Consider the following 26,858-nt stretch of genomic DNA (forward strand, 5'->3'; position numbering starts at 1 on the left):
AATATAATGACATCTGTACAAGTCAGGATAGTAACCTTTGGTCTTGTAAAATATATGGCTACTCATATTGAAGTGGATTGCACACATGACAAGGAAACAATTAGAAGCTGTGTTTAAGGTGCTCACCATGGACTGTAGTTGGTGGGGCAACCGTTAAGTTCCACAGCCCATCCTCAAAACGAGGGTCTGGGTCATCTGAAGGTGCTGGTGAAGGTGGCGGGGGGACAAAGTTGGAGAGAGGGACCCCCTGGGTAAAGGAGTCCAGACACATGGAGTCAAAGTAGCGGGCCGCCAGGGTCTTGGAATCGTTGGCATTGGGGTTGATAGTCTGGGCCAGTTGGTCCAGGGTGCTGTTGAAGGGGGTTTTGAGGACACAAGTAGCACCCACACCAGAGGGCAGGCGGAGAGTGTTGATTATCATGTGTGGGCTGGCGTCTGGCGACAGCTTACTCCTGGGAGTGGGGACGAAGATGCTACAGTCAGATTGTACACTGGTTATGGACAGTCACAGCTATCTACTCCGGTGGAATGTGTCCATTTGGACCCATGCAGCACTACACAACTGTAGGCCTGTACACACCTGGCATGTTAACAAAGAGTTTAAATCACCTGTGAAAGTTTACCATAGCTTTAAAAGGTTTCAAATTTTATATTTTATACTTCTGTCAGCAACTGTCTTTTGTAATATAGATATTAAAGTGTCTTGTAAAAAGCCAGTACAACATTTATGTATATAATGTACATACAGTACGTAATAAATATATAATATTGCACAAGTATGAAGCCAGATTACATTTTCTAATTTCTGAAAACATAAAGTGGAGAAACCAAACAACTGAAGCATTGTAATGAGACTTTGAAGAAGCATTTCAAGCAGCTGTTTTAGGTTTGTTGGATGTGACTTAAGCTCTGCAAACCGTGAACAGGACAGTTTCTCCTTGAAGGATTCCACCAAGTATAAAATATGTATCATTATGGAAATCTGTGTGAATGGACTGGTCAACCACAGCACATACATAAGCTGCTTTTATTTACTACTTGGGTAAACATATCTGGGCAATTACATACAGTACAGTCCCTTGGTGATTTTAGGAAGTGACAAGAAGAAAAAAACTACCCCTGGAGCATTATTTTACAAGTTGAAGGTTCATGCCTAATGTGTGTTACTTGCACAGATTATTTAATGTCTTGAGAACTAAAAAAAATCCATAAAAATTAATTTACCAAGGGACTGCTAATCTTTTGGAAGAAGAGAAAGCAATCAAAGGAAATCACAGTCGTCACACACAGATATATATATATATATATATATTTTTTTTTTTTTTACCCAAATCATTGAAAATACACACAACAGTATACCGACGATAAGGATGCGTGGGGTGGTGAAATTGTGGGAAGTTGGAGTTAATAAAAAAGTGAATTTAACAGGTTTCCTCTCCTGTGTGTCACAGCTGTCAATCCTAGCTGTGCATGTTGGATGTTATCAAAGTCCAGTTTAAATGTTAATGCGTTACTTCTATTAACATAGACAACCCTGGCAATGTGTTTTGAGATCAATAGGAAGCTTCACATTTTTTAAGCCTGTCTTACAACAGCACTCACATGCACATTGGAACAACTGTTGGTCACATTTGGAACCCAAAGGTTTTAATGCTCTGGAAGTGATACTGAAATGTTACCAGGTCTGACCTAGTAAGATTACCAGTGGCACTTCTGCAGAAATGTGACAAGGTGCTCATGTGGCATGTCTTAAAGGGGCTTTAAATGAGATGTTGAGCCTAAAGTCTGCCCTGTGGTTGCCAGCTACAGTTTAGAAGTTGAAGCACATCAATTCACAATATTGTGACACTGCTGAACGTTGCTCATTTACAGTGTTTTTAAATACAGCACTCAGCTTACTATACTGTACTATTATTCTGATGCAAGCTAGGAGTTTTTGCTTTCAAATGGCAGCTATGGCTGTTAAAAATTCTATTACATGTCAAAAACAGAAGGCCATTTAGAGCAATTGTGAGTCATGACTGAGTTTTGGGGTAATGTCATCCTTAAAGGTGAACCTCTGAGACTGTAAACTCTGCTCAGGTTTACTTCTACAATTTCTCTGTAGTGCAAAGGAATAACTCAGTGCAATGTCAACCAAAACACCAAAGTGCATGAGAATGCCATTTTTTTCTCCTATCAATCACATAAGGATAGTAACGTTGCTCTTTTTTGAATCACTTTGGATGACACTGAAATGTGTCAGTAATGAAATAGATTGCTTTTAATTATTTGCTTCAGACATTCATGTTCTCCTTTTGAACTTTTAAGAGAGGTTTTTTTGGTCATCTGTCATTTGGAGCAAGCATAACAGATTCTGTAATTATTTTTCCAATCTTTAATACAGAGTGTAATGCAGTATGGAATGAGTGCACTGCAAGGCTGTCCTCTTTGTAGCCTAAACCTTGACTGGTTAGACTTACACATTTGGTCAGAGACAATAAGCCAAATGCTAGAGTCTGGTTTTCTAAACTGCACATACTGAAGGGATGTTGTCTGGCTTCTTAAATCAGACCCATATTTTATCTGACATTTGGCTTTCATCATCAAACACAAAATTTAGAGTGCCACAGGATAAATTGAACAGAGTGGTGAGTTCTTTTCTTCATCAGTCTATCAAACTGTTCAATGTCAGTTGAGATTATAAGCAGGTCATAGTGTGCCTGTGTCATTTAGGCACTGAATGTGGAAGTCAGCAATCATACTGACTGCACTGCAGCTACTTATCTGTAATGTTTGACATAACATATGTATGTGTCTTGTTTGGATATAAATCAAACAAAACACAAAAAAAATAATCTGGAAATAATTTGACGATGAAGTCAAATCAAATCAAATCAAATCATGTGAGACTGAAAACTCTCAAAAAGCTGTTGCCAGAAGCTTGAGCCATTCTTTTCTTTGTCTGCAGGATGAACAATGAGCCTTCTGGTTGTTCAGCCCTATGACTGTCAGTACATAAGAGCACAAAAACACAGGAGACACTAAATGACAATAAATGTCATACTACCTGTACTGTGGTCTGTCTTCATTGGCATAAGGGATGAAGTTGCCCCTTGGTTGGGTATAGTTATGATACTGTGATGGAGACAAGATCAGGGGTGGCAAATCTCCTGCAAAACAGAACAAAGAAGACATCTATCCACCAGTTTTACTTTCCTTTATGTTAACAAGAAATGCTAAGAGCACCAACCACTGCAAATATTATATTATTCAATAAACAAGAGCACTAGCCTGTAACTATTTATATGTTTTTCATTGTTTTTATTTTTCCTATTACTGTTTAAAAGCTTGAATTTATCAAAGCTACACTATTCAACATTTTTATATTACTCTTTTATATGACTCAAGATCAAATGACTGAGTGGAACGCCTCAGAAGGACAAATCCACTGAAAATCATCACCAACTCTGCAGCTCCTCTCAGTTCTTCGAGTGATTCAGTGCTTGTTTTCTGAGTAATGCTGAAAAACTAGTCAGTGCTAACTTCCAGCCTGTACTATTGTTATTCCCCATCAGTCTGTCCCAATAATTCTCCGAAAAACCTCCAGCTGATTCAACAAGATGCAGCCAGAGTTCTGACAGGAACCAGTCTGCAACAATCTCCACAGTGTTCATTGCTTCTCCATCTGCTATCCTGCTACCCCCACCCAACTCCTCCTGCTACCCCCACCTCATTCCCACCCTCACCCCAACAGGTCGAGGCAGATGGAGCAAGCACTCGGTGACAGTGGAAAGGAACAATAAACCGCCCCTTTGCCAAGAAGGACAAGCAAAAAACTTGGGGCGGGCAGCCATCTTTGAGATGACATATGCTGTGCATAAATGTTTATGTGATGTTTTTCTGTGTTTGACAGTCTTTCTTACAAAAATAGAATCTGAAGGGTACTTTTTAAAAACAAATCCACTTGTTTCCAGTGTTGTCCAGTCTAGTGAGACAAATCTTGCTAATATACCCCATGTCAAAAGTTTTAGGACGCTTTCTTATTCATTTGAATAAGAAAGCGTCCTAAAAAAAAGGGTGTAGGTACAGACACTCTTTTCTAAAACATTTTTACAATAGATTATTTAAATCAAATGAAAATATCTCTGGGCAATATCCCCATTAAATGGAGAACTGTTCCTACTTTTACCACTTTAAGCAAAGCCTCTGAATGTGTCTTTGATCACTGCTGACCATGACCACCATGTTGTCAGACCACAATCAGAAAAAGATCACTAAGCCAAAAATCCAGGGATTTTTAAAAATAGGTGCAGAATATAATCATTAGCACTAAACAGCTCTGCAATATTACACCTAGTGTGGCACTGAAAGCAATGTCTATCTGGTAGAGAATAAAATGTCAATTATTGTTGTCCTGAGAAGCAGGATAGAGATTTATGGCAAAACATGCATTAAAAGTCTCACCGATTTCAGGCACAGACAGAGCCACAGTCATTGCCACACAGACAAAGAAGGCAGGTAGGAGGATCTGAGAGAAGAGGCCCTTGGTATTTCTCTTGGCACAATGGAATCTCTTGACGATGAGGCCATGAAACTGACTTAGCTTTAACCACCATCCATCCAGCTTGAAGCTACCCTGCCCTTCCAGAACTTCAGGCTTTGGAGAAGAGGGATTCTCTGCATCTTCTGGAGGTGAAGGAGACAGTGTTTGAAAAAGAAAAAAAGCCAGTTAAAAGCCATGTCCGCCAGAGTCAATGATTCACCATATCGAACTGATTACATATTTCAAAATCTCTATAAAGTTCTATTTAATAGGGTTAGGGTTAGCAAGTCAAATTGTTTTTTGTTTTTTTTTACAACACAGACCTTACAAATTATTTATTTTAAAAAAAATCACAAAAATTCTAAAAGTTCTAAAATTAAAATGTGAAAGTCTGTCAGATTTATGAGCTCCTCTAATGTCAATTTGTTTTACATTTCGCTCACTTTAATATTAAACGCTAACATGCTAACATACAGCCAACACAATGTAACCATCACTTCTTAGAACACAAGAGTGATGGTTCCTGGAAATGTTCCTCTGTACCCCTATGGAGATATTCCATTAAAATCAGCTGTTTCCAGCTAGAATAGTCATTTACCACATTAACAATGTCTACACTGGATTTATCATTCAGTTAATGTCATCTTCACTGAAAAAAATACTCTCAAAAATTAGGACATTTCTAAGTGACTCTAAACTTTTCAATGGTACTGTATATTCAATAGCAAAATGCAAAGAAATGGAAATTTACTAATAATCTAAAATATAAATCTCTGGTTTGACATATTCAGAACCTTATTCCAGTTTTACAGAAACCCTTTGGGCAGCAAATACAGCTTCAAGACCTGCTGAGTAAGTCGCTACAAATTTAGTAACTTTTTGAATTTAGACAGATCATACAAATTTTCATGTTAGTTGCCCTTAAATTCTGTCAGTAAGAGAGGTATCTCCCAACAAATGTACAATTGGGATTAAATCTGGTCTCTACTGGGCCACTTAACAGCCACATAGTTTCTTGAAGCCACTCCAGTGTTGTCTTGACTATCTGTGTTGCGTCACTGATGCGCTGAAAAGTGAAGCACTGCCCCAGTCTCAGGCTTTCTTCAAGGACACAAGTTTTCAAAAATTTCTAAAAATATTTGTGTTGAAATCTGGCACTGGTTTACGATGTTTATTTCATGTAATATGAGACAAGTCACGTGACTGCGGTTTAGTGCAGGTTCACATGTGAGGGATTGTGGGTCAACTGCAGTACGGCAATGGCGTCATTGTTACAGAGGGAAAGCATCATTGCTACAGAGAAAATCCTCACCATTCTGCACGATCTGGCGCACACAGTGATGTGACTTTTAAGTTTTGTTTTATATTTTTGCCATTATTTGTTGAAGTGCGTTGTTTGGACAGTTTGGTACAGCGTTGTAAGCTAGCATGTGGGACCCATCTGGCAACAGAAAGCCTGTTCAAAAGACAGTTACAATCTGTCTCATCAGAGACACGCTTGTAAAACTTTATATAAATTTCACGTTTGTATTTTTTTTGTTGTCATAGTTTTCACTATGTCAGCAGACTGCAGGGAAAATAAATGTCAACAGACATGTATAAAGCGTGGCCTACGATACCCCTCGTGTTGTCCTTACCAAAAAATGTTCTTGCCTTGTCTGAAAAAAGTCCAAAAATTCAGAAAAAAATTTCCCCAGATTTATAAAAATTTGCAAAATCTTAAGGAATAAAATTCTTAAAAAGTTTCCCCTCAAAAGTTTTATTTTTTTAAAATAAAAATTTCCCAAATTTGACAGCGAAATTCACTGGATTTTGGTTGATTTTTTTTCTGAATGTTCTTAAACATTTTTTTATTTGATTTTTTCAACCAAAAAATGTTCAAAAATTTCCTAAAAACATTTTGAAAATGTGGAAGTTTTTACTGTGAAAATATATATTTTTCCCACATTTTTAAAACTTTAAAACGGGTCAATTTGACCCGCAGGATGACAGGAGGGATACGCCAGGCCGGAGTAGTTACATTCATGTTTTGTCTGTGGAAATCATATTTACATTTACAACACTGCCGATTTAGCATATAAAATAATACTGATTGTGTAAACAGGGATATGAATATCCTAGTTAGTTTAGATTTTTGACAGCTCTGGATTCTAAGTTCAGGTAGCTGGATAAGTTCTGGTTGTGAGAAACCCAAATTTGCTAGCTGGAGTGCTATGTAAGAAAGCATGTATACATCTTATCCAGGTTTCTGAATGCCATGCAATGACAAAACAGAAATAGCACATTCAGTGTTGGCCAGTTTCATGCTTACAATGGATGCAGTAAAACAAGACATGATGTGTTTTCGGTTCCACGCAGTGTTCTTCCTCGTAAAAACTGGACACTTGCATTACTCACAAGGCAACATGACAGTGTGTTTAGGGGTTCAGGTGGACACCAACTTCGAGAAGGTCCTCCCAACTGCATCTAGTCACATTCATTACTATGATGTTTTGGAAGGTATGTGGACTGGTCAACTACCAAGAGAACCCAACGTAATAAAAAGCAGTCATTACTGTGAAGTACAGGACAGAGATGTGCAGGTTTTTGTCTGTGCACTCTTCACCCCTCTGATGTACCGTTTGCTTTAAATTATTGTCTTTTTTATAAAACAAAATGAACTGAAGCCACTGACCAAAACATTGGTGGCATGAGCTTCAGTGTTGTGGGAGCTGCCCAGGTGGCCTGCCTTTGAGAGCCAGCAACAGTTGCAGAACACTGTCAATTGCTGAATGTTCTGTGGGTTGGAAATCATGATCCCTTGCGTCTAAGGCCTTGAAATAAGCCCATTCACTCACCCCAGAGTGACAGCCAGAAGAGCTTATCTCTCTGTTAGTGCTGTCACATGCAAAGCACCATCCTCTGGAAGTCCAAGGATAACATTCATCTAAGACTGTGTTGGATTCATGAAATTGCATTTCTCCCAGACTGGCGTGGAGACAGTGACAATAATGTTTACATATATTACTACAAATAGAACAAATTGTTAAGTTTACTGCAGTGGCTAACGCATAAGGCCTAATTTGAGCAGAAAACGAAAAAAGAAAATATAAAAAGAGAGGCATCATTATAGCAAGATCACATCTCTAACCTCATCTTCTTACCTTTCTGGCTGGCAGAGTCAGACTCTTGGCCATTGTCGAAGAGGGGACAGTATTCACCATAGAAGTCTGAATAGGGTCCTCCTTCATCGCCTCGTACTGAGCCAACGGATGAGGAGGATTTCAGGGAGGATTGGCTCTGGCTCAGCCTGGAGCACATCACCAGATTACTCAGCTCCACCTCTGGCTTCTCATTCTCCGCTGAGGGTGCTGTCTCACTCTGTGACCCCACAAGGCCTCCTGAACCCACTGATGATTTCCCCACTGAGCTGCCCCCTGGGGAACCCTTCATGTCTGCCCATGGACAGACAGAGAGCGAGGGGGAGAAGATTAATATCTCAGCTTGGAGCTGAAGAATAGACTCAAAAAACGGTCTAGAGTCAGAACTTTAGAGGAGAACATCGCCTCACCAACATCGCTGTTCTCCAGAGACTGGTCTTCCTCAGACACTTTAAGGAAGACCTCCTCCAGGGTGGTATCCATCACCCCGAAGCTGGTCAGGGCCAGGCTGTCCAAGCTCTGCTCTAAAGCCTGGAAATACACACAACAGAAGACACCATCACATTATCACATAGTATACAAAAAGCACTCCATTTATGTGATGAGTTCTACATGCTGGTCAAAAATGTATGTGTATCTGGAAAAATGTAGTCTGCACACAACAATAGATGCTCTAAATAGCATGTATGTCATTTTTATCCAAAGGCCAGTGGTGACTGCAGTTTAAAGAAGACTGTTCATGCTGCAAATGTCCCATGAGGTAGTAATCTATAATTTGAGAGAATATACATTGATCTGTGAACTATATTGTTCCAGGAAATTGAGGCAGGACTCCTTGCTCTGCTTGTTGCTGGAGTTCTTCATGTTTGTCTCAGCTGTTTGGGCTCCTCATCCTGAAACCAGTGAGATGTCTCTCTGATGGTATGTTTGAGATAGATAATAACTGAAACATCCTAAATTCCTAGAGAGAGTTTCTACAGCTGCCGCAATGGAATCTAAGTATCAAGAATTAATCAGACATTAGCCATTATCTCTGGGAATCACTGAGAATCCACATTTAAAGTGAGACATGAGCAGTATGCAAGCAATACTTGAGTGGTCTGTTGGATCCACACTGAGTCCAAACTCTATTCAGCTCCTCTGGAGCAGCTGTCCATCTGTCTGCAGCTCCTAACAAACTAAGAGGACATAAAGACAAACCGGCCTCACTGGTGACAGAAATTTACTGAGCCAAAATGAATTTAAAGTCTAAAGAGGATTTCACAGAAAACAGCATTTATACCAGCTGTGACAGGGTAGGCATTGTTTTCATGTACAAAGCACTACTAAGGATAGTGAAAACAAAAACAACATGGGTGTCCTGCTTTGAGCCAGTATGGATTGATTCACTGGCTGAAATGGAGTTGGATCTGTCCTGCATCTAGTGAGTGGTAGCTAAAAATGCTTGTTTTCTAAGTGGACCTGCCTCAATTGCAGAAACCAGATATTTGCAAAGTTCGAAAATAGAGGCAATCTAGGGATGGAATCACAGCAGCTGGAATGCAGAGAATTTCTTAGACCCACCCATCATAGACAATATCATATATTTGTACACCAGATAAAGATACCTATTATGGGAAGTAACAAATATGTAAAAGATTAAAGATTGTGGACAGGCATTCGAAGTGGGAATGGACCATGAAACCTTTGGCCCACCTACTTCCATCATGCTTTAGTAAATACTCATGGTCAGATCACACCCATCTTTGAACATGTCCTTCATCTTGAGCACAAAGACACAACTGCAAAGTTATTTGACTCCATCTTGTGTAATTGTGACACCATTGTATTGACAAAATCTGTCCACAGTAAGAGAAGTTAAAACCTGCACAAATACCAAAGTCCTCAAAATTTAAACTCAAAAATAACAGTATATTTAGCATGTTTCTTTCCTGTGTGTTCAATGGAAACACCACTCAATAAAACTGAAATATTCTCATGACATGGGTATCACTTTACACAAGTTTTTATCAACATTCAGACATCTTTGGAGAATTTGGAATCTCAATTAGAGTTGCTCATGTAGATCTGTGGATTTAAATGTTCTTACAAGACATTCTATTTACTGAAACTAAATCTTAAACGGCCTAATCATATATGCTGATAAAAGTGAACCTGCCAGACCAAAGATAAATATTCATCCTCTACCAGAGCATCATAAAGAAGAAGCTGTTGTGTGTCTGTGTATGTGAACCTGGAACAGCCTCTCAAAGCAGCCCTTCTTGACGGCCTCGGAAGGCAGGACGTAGGACAGCTCAGTGTTGGAGTCAGACACCAGCAAGCAAGATGCCACAAACTGCTGAATAAACTGGGTGACCCGGGTTTCTGAGCAAGGAGACAGACAGGAGGGCGGAGACAGAGGCGAAGGAGGCTGCAGGTGGCTGCCCTGGCCTGAAGGATGAAAGGAAAACACATCATACAATGAATGACTGGGAAACAGAAGGACATTTTAGAGGAAACATAGAAGAAGACAGAAAAGGAAAAGAAAGAAAGAAAAGAAGAAAACACAGTGCTGCCAATAAATAGAAACAACACAGGTAACAGTTGAGATGAACTGAGGTTGGAGACAATTTATCAACTTCAGAGAGAAGTTGGAGGAGAAGTGAGCATCACCAAGTATTAACATGCTGAAACACAGCTCATTTCTGAACAACTAAGGAGAAGCTAACACAAAACTGGCTGACAATGCAGATAATTAAAACACCGAGTTAGGTTCCACAACCCCCCGTGATAGGTGAAAATCAGCAAAGTAGCGACATTGTAGGGTTTGAAATTTATGAAAATTTCACTCAAACATGACACCGTAGAGGAACACAATGTGCAGCGACCAGACACTGAAGTGAAATGGACAAGGTGAGATGCTGAACGCTGCTATACACAGGAGACAGAGGAGACTGATGCTACGGTCGCTGAGCCAATCAGTGCCCAGTGCTGTACGCTACGCATTTTATTTAGATTTATTATTCTTTTAACATGTTTTAATTATTATTTTTAATAGTTTTTTTTTTACATTGTTTTCAATTACTAGGCTAGAAAATTCTTATTTTACCACAAAAAATATTAAAATAATAAATATATAAAAATATCTATACACTGTAAAATCCCACGATACAGTGAGATGGTGAAACGTGAACCGAGATATGGTGATGGATGACTTACATGTTATGTCCACTGGCACAGAACTGACTATTTCTTCAGCATCAAGATTCAAGATATTTTATCATTTTATTTGCCACTTGCACATACAGTATGGACAGTAAACTTCAAACTGATTGTTCCACAAGACTGTGCAGACAGATCTTTCTAAGTTTGCATGTTCTCCCTGTGCATGCGTGGGTTTTCTCCGGGTACTCCTGCTTCCTCCCACAGTCCAAAAATATGCTGAGGTTAAATGATGACTCTAAATTTCCCGTAGGTGTGAATGTGAGTGTGATTGTTTGTCTGTATATGTAGCCCTGTGACAGACTGGTGACCTGTCCAGGGAGTCCCCTGCCTTCGCCCGAGTCAGCTGGGATAGACTCCAGCACCTCGCCCGCGACCCTAGTGAGGATAAAGCGGTGTATAGAGAATGGATGGATGAATTATAATGAGTAAAGAAATTGTGTAGCTAAAGTGCAGTGCATATTGTTCAAGAGCTGCAGTCGTTTGTGCCAGTGTGCTACTGCAGTTTGAGATGAGGTATAATGATTTGGCTTCAGTCCTGAGGTCACAGTTCTAACAACATGATGCAAGAAGCTTTTCATGAGTCTCTCACACAAGTACAAAGTCTTTCAGGTAATTACTGTACTATATGTACATCTATGATTTGAGTGCAAATCACAACTAGATTCAGCCAAAGCAGAAAGACTGTTCATGATGCAGATTCACCAGAATAATCTACATGATAAAATAAATACTGTTCAAGTACAGTACTCAACTTACTGACTGATTTCACTGCTCATTATATTGCCTGTTAACATGCAAAGCATCTTGGGAACTGTGATAGCAAAAACTTTACATACAATCATTCCAAAGTAAAAACTAGTTGGACAGTGTGTTAATGAGTCGACCTCGCCCCACCACCCAGAATCAAGCACTGAACCTGAGGGAACAAAGCTTTCCTCTGTCGCTGCTCCCACTACACATCCAAGGCTACTCAGTCCTCCACACATTTAAATAAAAACTCATTTTTTTAAAGATTGCTTTTGACGTTTAACTGCTCTCTTGTATTTGACTGTTTTTGCTTTTATTATATGCCTGTAAAGTGTCTTTGAGTACTCACAAAAGCCCTATATATGTAAAATGTATTATTATTTATATTAATACAGAAATCTACAGTTATAACAGATCCAGATCCAGTGAAGCCATTTTTACAATGGACCTGTGAGATAAAATGTTTCAGTATAAACCTATCAATGATTTACAGTCTAACAGGGGGGGAAAACGCATTTTACAGGTCAAATTAACTGCACATAAATGTGTACAATGCTAATAATAATACATTTTATTTATTATCCACCTTTCAAAACACCCAAGGACATTGTACAAAATAAATACATTTAAAACACATTCACATTAACAATATAAAAGTTAAAGATGTCAAATGTTTAAAAGAAGAAAAAGCAGCAATTTTAAAAAAGAGAAGAACAACCAGGAATGGAAGTCAAAGTGAATATGGCCACAAACCTATGTCTTCACTCTGTTTTTTGACCAGGGTCAGTTTGTACCCATCTCCATAGGTGCTTTTCAGGAACAGTGGTGAGCCACAGCACTTGAGTTTCCCGTGTGAGATGATGGCAATGCGATCTCCCAGAAGGTCTGCTTCATCCATATGGTGGGTGGACAGCAGAATCGTACGGCCTATAACCGAAGTATAATGCACACTTACACTTGTAGCAACTTGTTTGCACAGAAGTTATCGACAAAATCAAAAAAGGTAAAAAGTATATCGGCAACACGACGGATAACACTAAAGATGATCATTACATACAAAGAGTTTTTGCTGTTTTTAATCAAGGCAAAAAGTGAATTTGATGATTACAATTACAGGTATTATCCATGGTACATTTCCTAATCCTAAAATATTGTTTGTAACTACATAACTATGGGACATGTTTCAATAAAACAGACAGCTGTTGCACCTAAAACTGCACTGGACTGCAAAGAGAACTTTTTGAAAACGACTGCCTCTGTCTTCCGGTACTGGGCCATCACTTACCCTGTTTGTATTTGAGGATGAGGTCCCAGATGGCCCTGCGAGCATAGGGGTCCACACCTGCAGTGGGTTCATCAAGGATAACAGCCCTGGAGCCGCCAACGAAGGCGATGGCCACAGACAGCTTCCTCTTCATCCCACCGGACAAGGTCTGTACCAAGCTGTGGCGCTTGTTAGACAATTCCAGGTCAACGATCATCCTTGACGGACACATAGCAAAGCAGTTTGCGAATCACTGCAATGCTTATCTACATCAAACGACAGCCTACCAGGTAAGAGATAGATCAAGTGAAATTTTCTATTCTGTGCATAGAGTGTATGGTAGTGTTCCATAAATCCAAACACACATGCCATTATTTAGTTAAATCGGCCAGTCATCAATTTAGTCCGATGGTGAGGCTAAAGTATGTTAGCATGAAAGGCTATCTGAAATACACTGCTCAAAAAAATTAAAGAAACTCTTTGAAAATACATCATATTTCAATATGGGGGAAAAACAAACTGAATATTTACATCGATATGGACTGGATAATGTGTTAGGAATGAAAAGTGCCACATTGTTTGATGAGAATGAAAATGATCAACCCCCCCAGGAGGGCTAAATTCAAGACACCCCAAAATCAAAGTGAAAAACTGATGTGGCAGGCTAGACCATCTTGCTGAAATTCCTTGGCAGCAACTCAAAATGGTATTCAGTAGTTTGTATGGCCTCCATGTGCTTGTATGCATGACTGATGATGCCGGGACAAGCTCTGAATGAGACGACAGATGGTGTCCTGGGGTATCTCCTCCCGGAACTGGACCAGAGCATCACTGAGCTACTGGAAAGTCTGAGGAGCAACCTGATGGTGTCGGATGGAACAAAACATAATGTTCCAAAGGTGTTCTATTGGATTCAGGTCAGGTGAGCATGGGGGCCAGCTAATGGTATCAGTTCCTTCATCCTCCAGGAACTGCATGAGTTCTCTTACCACATAAGACTGGGCATTGTCGTGCACCAGAAGGAATCCAGGACCACTGCACCAATGTAGGGTCTGACAATGGGTCAAAGGATTTCATCCTGATACCTAAAGGCAGTCAGAGTGTCATTGTCCAGCCTGTAGAGGTCTGTGTGTCCCTCCATGGATATGCCTCCCCACACCATCACTGACCCACCACCAAACCGGTCATGCTGAACAATGTTACAGGCAGCATAACGTTCTCCACGGCTTCTCCAGACCCTTTCATGCCTGTTACATGTGCTCAGGGTGAACCTGCTCTCATCTGTTAAAAGCACAGGGCACCAGTGGTGGACCTGCCATTCCTGTGTTGCCAGCCGAGCTCCACGGTGCCGGTCAGCGAGCACAGCGGGCACTAGAGGATGCTGGGCCCTCAGACCACTCTCATTACATCTCTTTCTGATTGTTTGATCAGAGACATTCACACCAGTGGTCTGCTGGAGGTCATTTTGTAGAGCTATAGCAGTGCTCATCCTGTTCCTCCTTGCACAAAGGAGCAGAAACCTGTCCTGGTGATCGGTTGAGGACCATCAACAGCCCTGTTCAGCTCTCCCAGACTAACTGCCTGTCTCCCGGAATCTCCTCCATGCTCTTGAGAATGTGCTGGGAGACACAGCAAACCTTCTGGCAATGGCACACACTGATGTGCCATCCTGGAGGAGTTGGACTGTCTGTGGAACCTCTGTAGGGTCCAGGTATCGCCTCATGCTACCAGAAGTGACACTTACCCTAGCCAAATGCAAAACTAGTGAAAAACAGTCAGAAAAGATTAGGAAGGAATAAAATGTCAGTGGCCTTCACCTGTAAACTCATTCCTGTTTTGGGGGTTGCCTCATTGTTACCCCTCTAGTGCATCTGTTGTTAATTTCATGAACACCAAAGCAGCTGAAACTGACTAAAAAGCCCCTCAGTTACTTACTTGACCAGATCAGTATCCCACATGTTTCACTGATTTGATGCAATACTTAGATTAAAAAGTGTTCCTTTAATTTTTCTGAGCAGTGTATAAACACTTCCAGCATTGACAAGTATATATGAAATTTTGTTTATATTCAAATGTTTCAAAAGCATTTAATGAAGAATTGTAATAATTCCATATAGTTAATATTCTAACACTACCTTGCTAATAAAGGTAGAAATAAAAGTACACATTCTGTATCAGTAGCCTGCTTGTCAAGAAGTTTGGTCTTTGACATCAAATGTAGATATCACCTATTACAGAGTACTGATGAGACAATCTGATCACTTACTTTTCTTGATCAATACCAAAGTCAAGTGGCTTCTGCTGTTAGAAAGTACTATGTGTTGATACAAAACACAAACATACCGCATGACTACAGGAGCTGACCACTACATATGTCACTAAATGGTCTGCACATTTAACTTTAGCGAGGTTTTACAACGGCCTTTACAGTGCGTTTCTCCTTCACCCATTTACATACACACACCACTTGCATTGAAGCTGCCATGCAAGGTGCTCGCCTGCAACCAGGAATCACTTTGGTTCAGTGTCTTGCCCAAAGACATTTCAGCACCATGGAGGGTTGCAATTAGTGGATCAGTACACAACCTGCTCTGCCGCTTGAGTCCATTACACCATGTTTTATCTCAGCGACTCAACCAAAATGTAACTCACTGTCATGTGGGTGAAGATTATGAATTTCTCTGGATTTGAACATTGTTGGAATCATTTGGTCTAAAGCACACAAGTCAATACATAGAAAGGAGCATTATTAAAAAATGTGATGGTGACACCTTTACCTCATTTAGAATGTGCAGATCTACATATACACATGCAAATTAATCCCCACCTCTAACCCCATTCATGCCTCAGAGGTCACCTATACCTCTGCTCAATCACTGTGAAACGACTCCAATTTTAACATTGGAGTAATTTAGACATATATGGGTGAATTAAAATTGAGTCTGAAAAAGAAGGGGAGCCAACTGCACAGGGTCGCCTACAAGTTGGTATATCAGAATGGGAATGTACTACAGCTACTGCTTTCTACAATGTTAGTAACATATTAGTAATACAGAACATAAGCCTCAGCTTGATGATGTTATCAAAGAGTTAATAATGTGCTGCTTATGTTAAATTAAGACTCGCAGAGCTCTCACACTTATACTTACTTGTCCATTTCCTTGCGTATGTCCTCTTCAGCCATGCCTTTGAGTCTGGAATAGAACCACAGGTGCTCCTCCACACTCAGTTTGTCAAACAGGACGTTGTGCTGTGGACACATGCCCAGGTTCTGACGGATACGTTCCATCTCAGTGCGGATATCATGACCGTATATGGTTGCAGAGCCAGAGGTAGGCGGAAACAAGCCCGTCAGGATAGACCTATGAAAATACAGTGTAGGCTGTTGAGTTGATAAAAGCAGCACTGGTGAATTTTGTGATTAGATAGGTTTATTATAGAATGACTTTATAATTAAAAGTATTTTCTTTTTCATAAACACCTTACAGCTGCCCCATGCTTTAATGCTTCTTGTGTAATTACAACATGTGCTTGTTACTCATGTATTTTTCTGTGTGCCTTTACATTTTTCAATATATATATATATTTTAAAATTGGTCCGTTTACTTTTCCTCATTGCGTGTACTGTGCTCTTACTTACATGGTTGTGGTCTTCCCTGCGCCATTGTGTCCCAGGAAGGAGACCACCTGGTTTTCATGGAGGTTGAGGCTAAGTTTATTGAGGGCCAGTTTGCAGCCGGTTTTGTACACCTTGGTCAGTTTATCTATACACACTACAAGGGGCAGGTGGCTCGGTTCCTCCTCTATGCCACGCATTTCCTCTGGAGTTCCAGAGAGAAAAAGAGAAATAAGTGGTGTATAAACAATATGACTCACACAGAAAAGTAAACATTCAAGTAACATTCATTTTGTACTCCGCACTCTTGTACTTCTCTAGCCTACCTGATCAATTTGTCGTCACACGGCGATTGGCCTTTACAACTTTTTAAGCAGGAAGGTTGTAAGGGCTGAACTGTGTGCAGTAGTGTACATCAAGTCTACAACTACAACTTCAACTGATAAAGAGCTGATTCTAGAACCTATTTTTGACAGGCTCAGACATGAAATTTAGAATCCACCAAATTGCAAACAGAGTGTATTGGTGTCACTGCATGCAGATAGTTCTGGTTGTATTTGTTCAGTCTCTCAGATTTTAGAGCTGAACCCTCATTTGAATTGCTCAGGTGAAAAACATCGTCCCCATTCCCCTGAATAAACCATAGAACTGATGATGAATTGTACTAATTGTACTAATTTCTTCTGAAGAAACAGTCCCTACAAAATCTGCTGACAGAGAATTGTGTGAATCATATAGAGTAATATTCAAGTAATGTCTAGAAAGGGATTTTGCCGTTGGCTTTCTCAGATTTAACTCTTTAGTGTTGTCAGCACCACAAACTAAATTAATTCTGATTCATCTTCAACTAGCTGTGCACCACTGCATTTAGTCTATGGTACCAGTGCCAAAGACCCTTAACCTCCACAACTTCAACAGTTACAGCCCTTCTGCGCTGACATCACACCTTAAGAAGGCCTTGAGGAAGCTGGTCCTTGTCCATCTTTACCTCCTGTTAAGCCCAACATCCTTATCCTGATCAACCTGGTATTTGGGTCAAATGTATCACCGACATCCTGCACAGATCCCTCTCATCTGAAAAATGACAGCACCGGGAGCACTGGGAGGATTTTGTTCTTTGACTTCCTATGTGTTTTCAACTCCATTAAGTCTACGCTCCTAAGGGACACGATGGAGAACACTGGGTGAAGCACCACCTCAGAACAGAAGGTTCTGAGTGCTTTGAATCTGACATGGTTGTCTGCAGTATGGGCCACTACACAGAACTGTCCTATCCCCTTGTCTCTTCAAACTCGATACAGAAGACTTCACACACACAGCTCAACTAACTGTAACCTGCAGAAGTTCTACAGTGATTCTGCTGTTGTCTGCATGTTCTACTGAATGGACAGTGAGATGGTGACATCTTTTAAGTACCTGGGTGTTCACCTGAAAAACAAACTGGACTGATTGGGCAATACCAACACACGCTACAAAAAAGGACAGACTGTATCTGCTGAGCAGAGTCTGGGACTTCTGGACTGCTGGGAGAGTTCCTGAGGTCTTTCTTGACCCTGTGGGGGCATCACCAATCTTCTATGCAGTGGTATGCTAGGGCAATGACATTTCTACAAGAGACAGGAAGAGACTTGGCAGGCTGGCAAAGAAGGTCATATCTGCCCTGAGATGCCTCTTCAACAAAGTGGAGTTGGTGAGAAGCAGAAGGGTGCTGGCTAAGCTATCGTCCTTGTTGGAGAAAATGTTCCACTACCTGCAGGACACTGACAACACTGGAAAGCTTCTTCAGTGACATGCTGCTTACTTGCAGTGAGAGAAATCGCAGATCTTTCCTTCCTGCTGTCGTCAGACTGTACAACCAGCACTGCTCCCAGTAGACCACATACAGAAAAACTCATATTTCACTCTTGTGTAACATCAGTGCATTCAAACCTGCAATGCATTATGAGTATTTTGTATATTTAAAAGACTGAAACCTGTCCATGTGTCCCCTGCCTTTGCCCCAAGTCAGCTGGGATAGACTCCAGCCCCCCGCGACCCTAATGAGTATTCTTTACTCATTATGGTTTATAGATAATGGATGGATGAATATCCCCAAGTCCTTGCACTACCCCTTCTGCTGCTTTAACACTTCAAATTTCTCCACTGTGGTTTTCTTCTGTTATTGTATCCTATCTTATCTTATCTTATCTATTAATCTAAGCTAAACTGTTCCTGGCTGTAGCCTCATCCTTGTTGAACAAACAAATAGCGCATAGTATTTCTGAAATGTCTGGTTGACTATGGGTTTCAACATAAACACAAGTTTACTTAGAAGTCACTAAAAGTAAACAAGAAATTAAGATTGGTAAGTTCAGGTGGCTCTGTTTTATTTTGACTCTATTTAATTTGTGTAAATGCAGTGTTGAACTGTATAATCCTGGTCCAATTATTTGAAACACTTTATAATTTTGTTTTGAAAAGTCATGAGAATCTTGTCCAGAGACCATTCTTTATTAGCCATAAAAGACATTTGTCCCTACCAGACCTCCGCTGCTCCATCGCACATGCTTGATCCTCCTCCATCACACTGAGCCTGGCTGCCCCGCCTCCACACCACGGCCAATCCCAGGTCTCGACTCGCCCACTGCCTGACCAATACGACCTCTGCAAGGGAAAGTACCATGGGCGTGGCAGCCCATACATTCCTATAACATAAGGAAAACATTTTTATCTAATTAGTCTATAAAGATATGATAAAACGTGAGAGCAGGATAGTGGGGATTGAGAAGGCACTGATTTCCCACCTGGATGCACAGCCTCTATGTACCAGGTGAGCACACCGTACACTCCAGCATCGATGATGAGCATCATCATGGAGAGACCCAGGTTAAAGTCATCACCTTCCACTGGTGATTGGCTAATAGTCCGCCACTGGATGCCAACACCTGCTACCTCATATAGAGCAAAATACTTGGAGCCAAGGCCAAAGGCTGTGGTGGACATCAGAGACTGAAGGTGACAGGAGAAGCAAGAATTTGTTCACTTAAGTATCATCTGGATTATCTAAGAAATACCTGACAGTGACGACACATGAAAAATGTTTTACAAACAGACACCAAATGTAAAAAAACGGGAAAAGGGCCTTACAGCAATGCATTTCTCAAAGGCAGTGATCTTATCATGGGCCACCTCCTCCCTAATAGCCACATACATGTAGGGTACATAGCTGAGGAAGTAGATGATTCCACCGCAGGCTGAAGCCAGTTTAGCTTTTGAGTAGATTACTGACACCAAAAAACTGGAAAACAAAAAAGGAACATTAAATGCAAGCAAGCAACAAGCAAACACACATGCACACTCATTGTGGCTACAGAAAACCTTTAGAATAATTTTTGCATGAAACTAGGATTGATAAGTTTGTCCTCCTCACCTTCACTGTAAGAAGGAAACTTAATGACTAACATTAACAGCATAAAGGATTATTATATTTCAGTCTGCATATGGACACTTAACTGTTATTTTAGGATAGACTCAAAAAATTGCAAACTTATCCTTTAACTGATTTCCATTTGTCTGATTTTGTGAATGTCTGAGCTGGGTGATTTCGTCTTTGCTAAAGGCCCTGTCACACTCTCGCGTATAGAGCCAGCATCTGAGGAACGTATGGACTTTTTGGGAATACGCTGACATACGCTGAAACACGCTAGGGGTACGCTGGAATACGTTTCTACTACGCCGGGGTACGTCGGTGTATGCTGATGTACGCTGACGGCCAAAACATTTTTTGAACATGCACAAAAATTTTCAGCGTATGTCGACGTATGAATTTTACGCTCCTCATACGTTTCTCATACGCTGAACACGCTAGAGGTATGCTGAAGATACGTTACTCATACGTCGAGTACGCTTCTCATACGTTGAAATTGAGGGGGTCAGGAAACCTAGCGTTAGAGGAGCGTATAATGAACGTGTGTCTGACGTGTGTCTAACGAATGGCTAATGTTACGATGGTAGTTCTAACGACAGTCTAACGTACTCAACTTATGCCTAACATGTTCTGAGCGTACAGCCAACTTATCCCATGCGTATTACATGTGTATTTCCAGCGTATGGGGGGTATATAAAGTCTCACATTTCCAAATCTGTATCAGTTTGTACCAGCAGTTCAGAGATGGAGGTTGCTGTGCTGCAACATCACCAAGATTTGTTACAGTTGGCAGTTGAGTATGCTAGACACAGAAGAAGGCGTAGAATGAGACGTGCAATCTGGGTGAAACCTTGGATTGGAAGGCGGCATCAATTTGGCCTTTATGACCAGCTTATGGTTGAATTGAGAAATGAAGATCAGAGAGCCTTCAGGAACTTCCTACGCATACGCTGATATACGTTATTCATACGTCGGTATACGTCCAACTCAAATACACATCACATACGCTCACATACGCTCACATACGCTATGCGTACGCCACTCATACGCTACTCATACGCTGACAGTACGCTAGGCTCACGTTACTCTAATGGTCATTAACCGAAAATCGACCCCATACACTGAAAAGTTGTGTGTATAAACAAATTTTTCGAAATATTCGATACGTTCCTCAGACGCTGGCTCTATACGCTAGAGTGTGACAGGGCCCTAAGGGAGCATGTGTTCCTTAGATTGGTCGTGTGTATAAACTGTACAGTCAGCGGCTGAGCTGTGGAAACAAACACATTTTGAGAGGTAAAGGATTCATTCATGGCTGCTTTGGTAGAACGTGGAGATCTCACCAGAACATGATGGTGGCTACGGCATAGATGGTGAGAAAGAGCCAGATGATGAAGGGGTCACTGTGGAGTAACACCCGACCATACTTCAAGATGGCTGTGAGAGCGGTGACAGAGATGGACAGCTGGACGAAGCCGGTGATGAACCAAGCCACCCAGTGGACAGCATTGTTCAAACCCATCATCTTCATCACCTGGAGGGAGTGGCACCATGTTTGTCACAGTTTTTAAATACTTTTGCCAACGTAAAACTCACCTGCTATAGACTGGCTTGTTTGATCATTCATTGGTTACCTCTCTGCTGAGTTTATTACACAGTATTTCTGCTAAAAATGTGTATCATTCAAACAGAAATGTTTAAAATGTAAAATGTTCCACTGATACATCAGAATCATATAATAAATTATCGTTTTTTTCAAACTTCGGAATGCTCTCTGTATAACTACAGACAGCAGCATTGGGTCACTGAACCCAATTTGTTTGGTGTTTCTCTATGGGAGATATAGCTCAGTCTTAATTAGGAGAAACTCTCACCTCACCACCTTAATCGGCCTAAAATGGTGGTGAAACAGGTTGTCTGACTGAACCGACAGATCCCATAATGGGTTCTATGAGCTCGAAGAATTTGGTGGGATAGGTTTATCACCAAAACCTCATATACCAAGCTGTAATTGCTGCAAAACTGATTTTAATTGTGGAGAAAGCCTTCCCCTTGTTGGGGATTGGGATATGACAGAGAGGGAGTTATACTGAGCTCCAAAATGCTCCGTATGCTGTGTGGGTTCCAAACAGTTCTTTGCCCACTGATTTTGAAATGAGACCCCTGAGGTAAAATATCACTTCAATGGAATCTCAAAATGCTAGCCCTTGGGAATAGAAGCATTTTATCAAGAATATATCTGAGGCTGTTGTTTCTTAACAAGGACAGTGCTCCCTCCACATATTTGCTAAACACCTACGGGGCCAATGACAGAAAAGACAGGCTGGTTTGAAACTCAGGCTGGGATCTCTCAAGTGTAGACAACACAGAGATTTCTGTGTGTATTATGAATGACAAATGTAAAATACATGTCTGTAAGATGGGTTGCTACAAACCACTCATCCAGACAAACTGAATAACAGAGCACTTTGTGTGTCAACATTCTCAGAGTGTACTTTGTTCATTGTTCAACACTGGCAGATCCCAGATGGAGCAGAGGGATGAGTTAACTTTCTTTGAAATGAGAAGCTGACAGGAATGACAGTCCTCACAAACCTTGTCATTTGGAAATACTGTGATCACTTTGATTTTGTGTAGCATGGACATAATCTTGTGCTGTAGGACATGCACAGAATCACCGCTGGATTCCAAATTCAACACACCAATGAATTTGGGTGATTTCATAGGCAACTGTACGGTACATTTACAAATATATTTACAGTGCTGTGAAAAAGTGCTTGGCCCCTTCCTGATGTCTTCTATTTTTGCATATTTCCCACACTTAAGTGTTCCAGATCATCAAATTATTTTTTTTTCCATTCATTTAATATTGGACAGAGAAAACCCACAAAACCCAAAATGCAGTTTCTAAATGCTGATTTATTAAAGAATTACTGAAAATCTGTATCACGCCTGTGAAAAAGTAAATGTTCCGCTAAATCTAACACCGTGTCATCAGTCTTTTACATCTCCATGGAGGGATGTTGGCCCACTCTTCTCTGCAGAATAGTTTTAAACTGGCCACATTAGATGGTTTTCGAGCATGAACTGCCGCTTTAAGGTCTTGCCACAGCATCTCAAATGGACTCAAGTCCAGACACTGGCCCTGCCACTCCAAAATCTTACTGTAGTTCTTTTGAGCCATTCATAGGTGGACTTTCTTGTGTGCTCTGGGTCTTTGTCCCATTTATGCTGGAGCTTTAGGTCATGAACTGATGGTGGATATTCTCCAGGAGGATTTTCTGCTAGAGAGCAGAATTCAAGGCTCCATCAGTTATGACAAGTCATCCAGGTCCTGTGGAATCAAAGCAGCCCCAAACCATCACACTACCACCACCATGTTTCACTGTTATCATGTTCCTATAGAATGCAGTCTTAGCTTTACACCAGATGGACCCATGTCTTCCAAAAAGTTCTACTTTTGATTTATCAGTCCAAAGGATGTTATCCCAAAAGAATTGGGGCTCGTCTTGATATCTTTTTGTAAAAAACAGACCTTTGGTCAGAAGTGGTTTGTGACTTGCACCTCTCCCATGGATGCCAATTTTTACCCCGTGCCTTCCTTATTGTGGAATCACATACACTGACCCTAAGTGAGGCTTGTAGGTCTTTTAATGTTCACCTGGGTTCTTTCGTGTCCTCCTGGATGAGATGCTGATGAGCTTTCCGAGAACTATTGGTAGGCTGACCACTCCTGGGAAGGTTTACCACCATTCCATGTTTTTCCATTTGTAGATAATGTCTCTCAATGTGGTTCTCTGGAGTCCCAGAGCTTAAGCCACGGCTTTGTAACTCTCTCAGACTGATAAATGTCAATGACTTTGTTTCACATTTGTTCTTTATCTCTCTAGAGAATCTCTTTAGAACATGGCATTATGTGCCATTTTTTGAGACTTCAGCTACTTCACAATGCCAGACAGGTTCTATGTAATGATGTTTAGATTTAACAAGCCTGGCAGGAATGAGTGTGGCTGATGAAACTGAATTCAGCTGCCAAATAAATTTGGTCATTTGGTAGATTGGTAACATTGCTAACTGGTCTTTACCCCAATAACATTTCTCACTGCAATAACAGAATTGTGGGCACATTATCTTCCATGCCAAACCTGTACATATGTAAATTCACGACGTTATATATGTCCATATCCATATGCCTGGTATATTGTTTCTATGAGATCTTTATTATTATATCTTTATTTTTTAGCCATATCGGACTATTGTAATTTCGTGTCTTGCTTCTTTCATGCCTAATCTGTATCCAGCTGTTGTAACACGTGAATTTCCCTAGCGGATGATCAATAAAGTTTATCTTACCTTAACTTATCTTATGGGGGCAATTACTTTTTCATAACAGTGTAAGGTGAGTCTGGAAAGCATTTTTCCTTCAATAAATGAAATCATCATTTAAAACCTGCTCTTTGTGTTGTCTTAGGTTTTTTTTGTCTCACATTAAAGTCAGTTTCATAATCTGAAACATTTAAGTGTGACAAATATGCAAAAATAAAAAAATATTTGTAGTGGGAAATAAGCAAATAATTTTTCATAGCACTGTATATATTCCACATTTACGCTCAATACAGTGCATAAGGTTTTCGATTAAATCAAGGGGTAGATAAGACCACTAGCTACGGTCCAGGGCACAGTGGTTCTGAGGTAGTCCGATTTTGGCTGTTGAACTGGATTAAATATACAAAGTGGGTTGCTCAAAAGAAAAAGAAGTATGAAATCAGATTAGGTCACATAATCTGCTCCTGGTTTTGAGCTGGATCAAACCTTCAGTATGTGTTTTTTTTTTAGGAGGATTGGGACAACACTAATCCAAGAAATATGAATAATTCTGATCCCAGCAGAATAGTGGATTCAGGGTGAATTTCAGGAGCAAAATGTAATAAAACTAGATTTGGCAAATAATACAATAGAAACTGTCATTTATTTGTCAGTTTGTATTAATTACAACATATTAAACATGTCATTCTGCCTTCATAAAGCCGGTCTTGCTGCATGCTTGTAGAAAAAATCTTACAATACGCCCTCAATCTATTTCAAAAAAATGTGTGCTTCTTAATGCATATTTAAAAAGTAAAGAGTGAGTGGTTTCAGCAACATGCAAAAAGACATTCAGCAACTATGAAATGTGGCATTTGTCACACATTGATATAGTAACGATCTTTCAGGCTAACGTTAATACTGATAGCCTCTTGGATGAAACAACTTGTACAGATCTGCCACTGTGTAATATAAAAACACTAGATTTCATTTTGTTTGTTTATTATTTCTCCTTCTCCCATATCTGGTGTAACATGAATTAAACAGCTTTTTTTTTTCCTGTTGATTGTGGCAGAGGGCTGGAGCCTATTCTAGCTGACCGAGGGCGAAAGGCAGGGAAAACACTGGGCAGGTCATCGGTCTATCACAAGGCCACACAAAGAGACAGACAATAGCCACTCACACTCTCACCTATGCCCAAATTAAAATCACTGTTCAACCTCAGCATGCCTTTAAACTGAGGGAGAAAGTCAGAGCACCTGGTTCAAGAACACAGAGCACACAAGGAGAACGATGCTGCAATGTTTGGCTAGATTTCACAAAAAAAAAAAAACAGATTAGATCAAATTAGATTAGATAAGATTCAACTTTCTGTCCTTAACAAGGTATAATTAGGAAAAAAACTAAATACAATTATTTACAAATACATAAAGTAAAAAATGCTTGATATAAAGTGTACAATTAGTAAGGTACTCCTTTAATGTAAAACTTACACATGCTTTTGGAATGTAAAATATCAAAGAGCAGGAATAAATATTAAATTATAGTAACTCATATATGTGTACATGTTGGCACTGCTGAGAGATTAAAGTTCAGACTATCAGGTTTTGGTTTGGAATGCAGTTGCAGGTACGAAGAGTGAAGTCGTAAAAGAGGGGATTTATTGTATCATAAAGGGGAGAGGAGAGAAGCAGGAAGAAACCACACCAAACCGAACACAAAATACAACACCTAACAGACAACCTCTAGTCTACAATTTAAGTGTATGAAATCCATTGTGCTAAAAGCCACTGTGAATTATACTAATAATGAATCAATTAATTAACAAGTACGGTTACTCCTGTTACATAATAAAATGTACATTTGGTGTTATCCTGTTAAAAAGGCCCAAATGTCACCTAAACATGGGGAATAAAGTGTGTGCTGGAGAATTTTAATTTAAAAAAAAATAAACACAGACTCTAAATATAGATGAATTGTGTGAGCATATGAGGTCTGTTGACAACAAGAAAAATATAGAACATTTCTACACCTAAAAATATTTCAGCCTGACAGGTTAGTCAGTCCTGACAGACACACAAGCACACAAACCTCTTTGAGCCGGTGTTCTTTCTCTGCCACGATGTGCTGAATCATCATGGCTACTGAGTAAACCCAGGAGATCACCATGCACAGAGGCATCATGTGCTCGATCACGAATAGAAAACTAAAAGGCAAACAACAACAGTGCATGGCATCAGGTAAAGACCAAACACACACATTTTCAGACAACACTGCATTTCAATATCACAGGATTTTCAGAATTTCTTTTCTATATACAAACAGGAATGACATATAGAGTGTGCTTGCCCAAAATTAACAACATAATTTATTTGTTTATAATATATATTTTTCAAATTGCATGAAAATAATTTTTACTTGTCACTGCCTGGCTCAATACTATAATCTAGAATGAACCAAAAATGTCAGAGTGAAAACAGATTAGGACAAATAATGTCAACTAATTAAAAATGTAAAATAAGTGATCACATAAGTATTCATCCTTTTTAATGTGACTCATTTTTAGTCTGATGAAACCGAAATTGACCTTTTGGCCATCAGACTTGACACTACGTTTGGCAGACACCAAACACTACACATCATCACAAACA

At 40.1% G+C, this 26,858-nt stretch overlaps 1 protein-coding gene across 1 annotated transcript in view; it reads right to left on the reverse strand.

Annotated features, from left to right (window-relative positions):
- abca2 (ATP-binding cassette, sub-family A (ABC1), member 2) overlaps positions 1-26,858 on the reverse strand; it is a 130,583-nt gene that overhangs the window by 28,726 nt on the left and 74,999 nt on the right. The window contains exons 16-30 of the mRNA XM_051950629.1: positions 26,299-26,413; positions 21,246-21,436; positions 19,623-19,773; positions 19,280-19,484; positions 19,016-19,180; positions 16,521-16,701; positions 16,030-16,242; positions 12,902-13,098; positions 12,370-12,543; positions 9,899-10,095; positions 8,076-8,196; positions 7,669-7,959; positions 4,447-4,668; positions 3,050-3,152; positions 127-452 (exon numbers count right to left, since the gene is read on the reverse strand). Of these exons, the coding sequence (XP_051806589.1) occupies positions 127-452; positions 3,050-3,152; positions 4,447-4,668; positions 7,669-7,959; positions 8,076-8,196; positions 9,899-10,095; positions 12,370-12,543; positions 12,902-13,098; positions 16,030-16,242; positions 16,521-16,701; positions 19,016-19,180; positions 19,280-19,484; positions 19,623-19,773; positions 21,246-21,436; positions 26,299-26,413 (2,852 nt within the window). The remainder of the gene's footprint in view (positions 1-126; positions 453-3,049; positions 3,153-4,446; positions 4,669-7,668; positions 7,960-8,075; positions 8,197-9,898; positions 10,096-12,369; positions 12,544-12,901; positions 13,099-16,029; positions 16,243-16,520; positions 16,702-19,015; positions 19,181-19,279; positions 19,485-19,622; positions 19,774-21,245; positions 21,437-26,298; positions 26,414-26,858) is intronic.

The sequence above is a fragment of the Acanthochromis polyacanthus genome, chromosome 7 (assembly GCF_021347895.1).
Source record: "Acanthochromis polyacanthus isolate Apoly-LR-REF ecotype Palm Island chromosome 7, KAUST_Apoly_ChrSc, whole genome shotgun sequence".
Classification (NCBI taxonomy): Eukaryota; Metazoa; Chordata; class Actinopteri; family Pomacentridae; genus Acanthochromis; species Acanthochromis polyacanthus.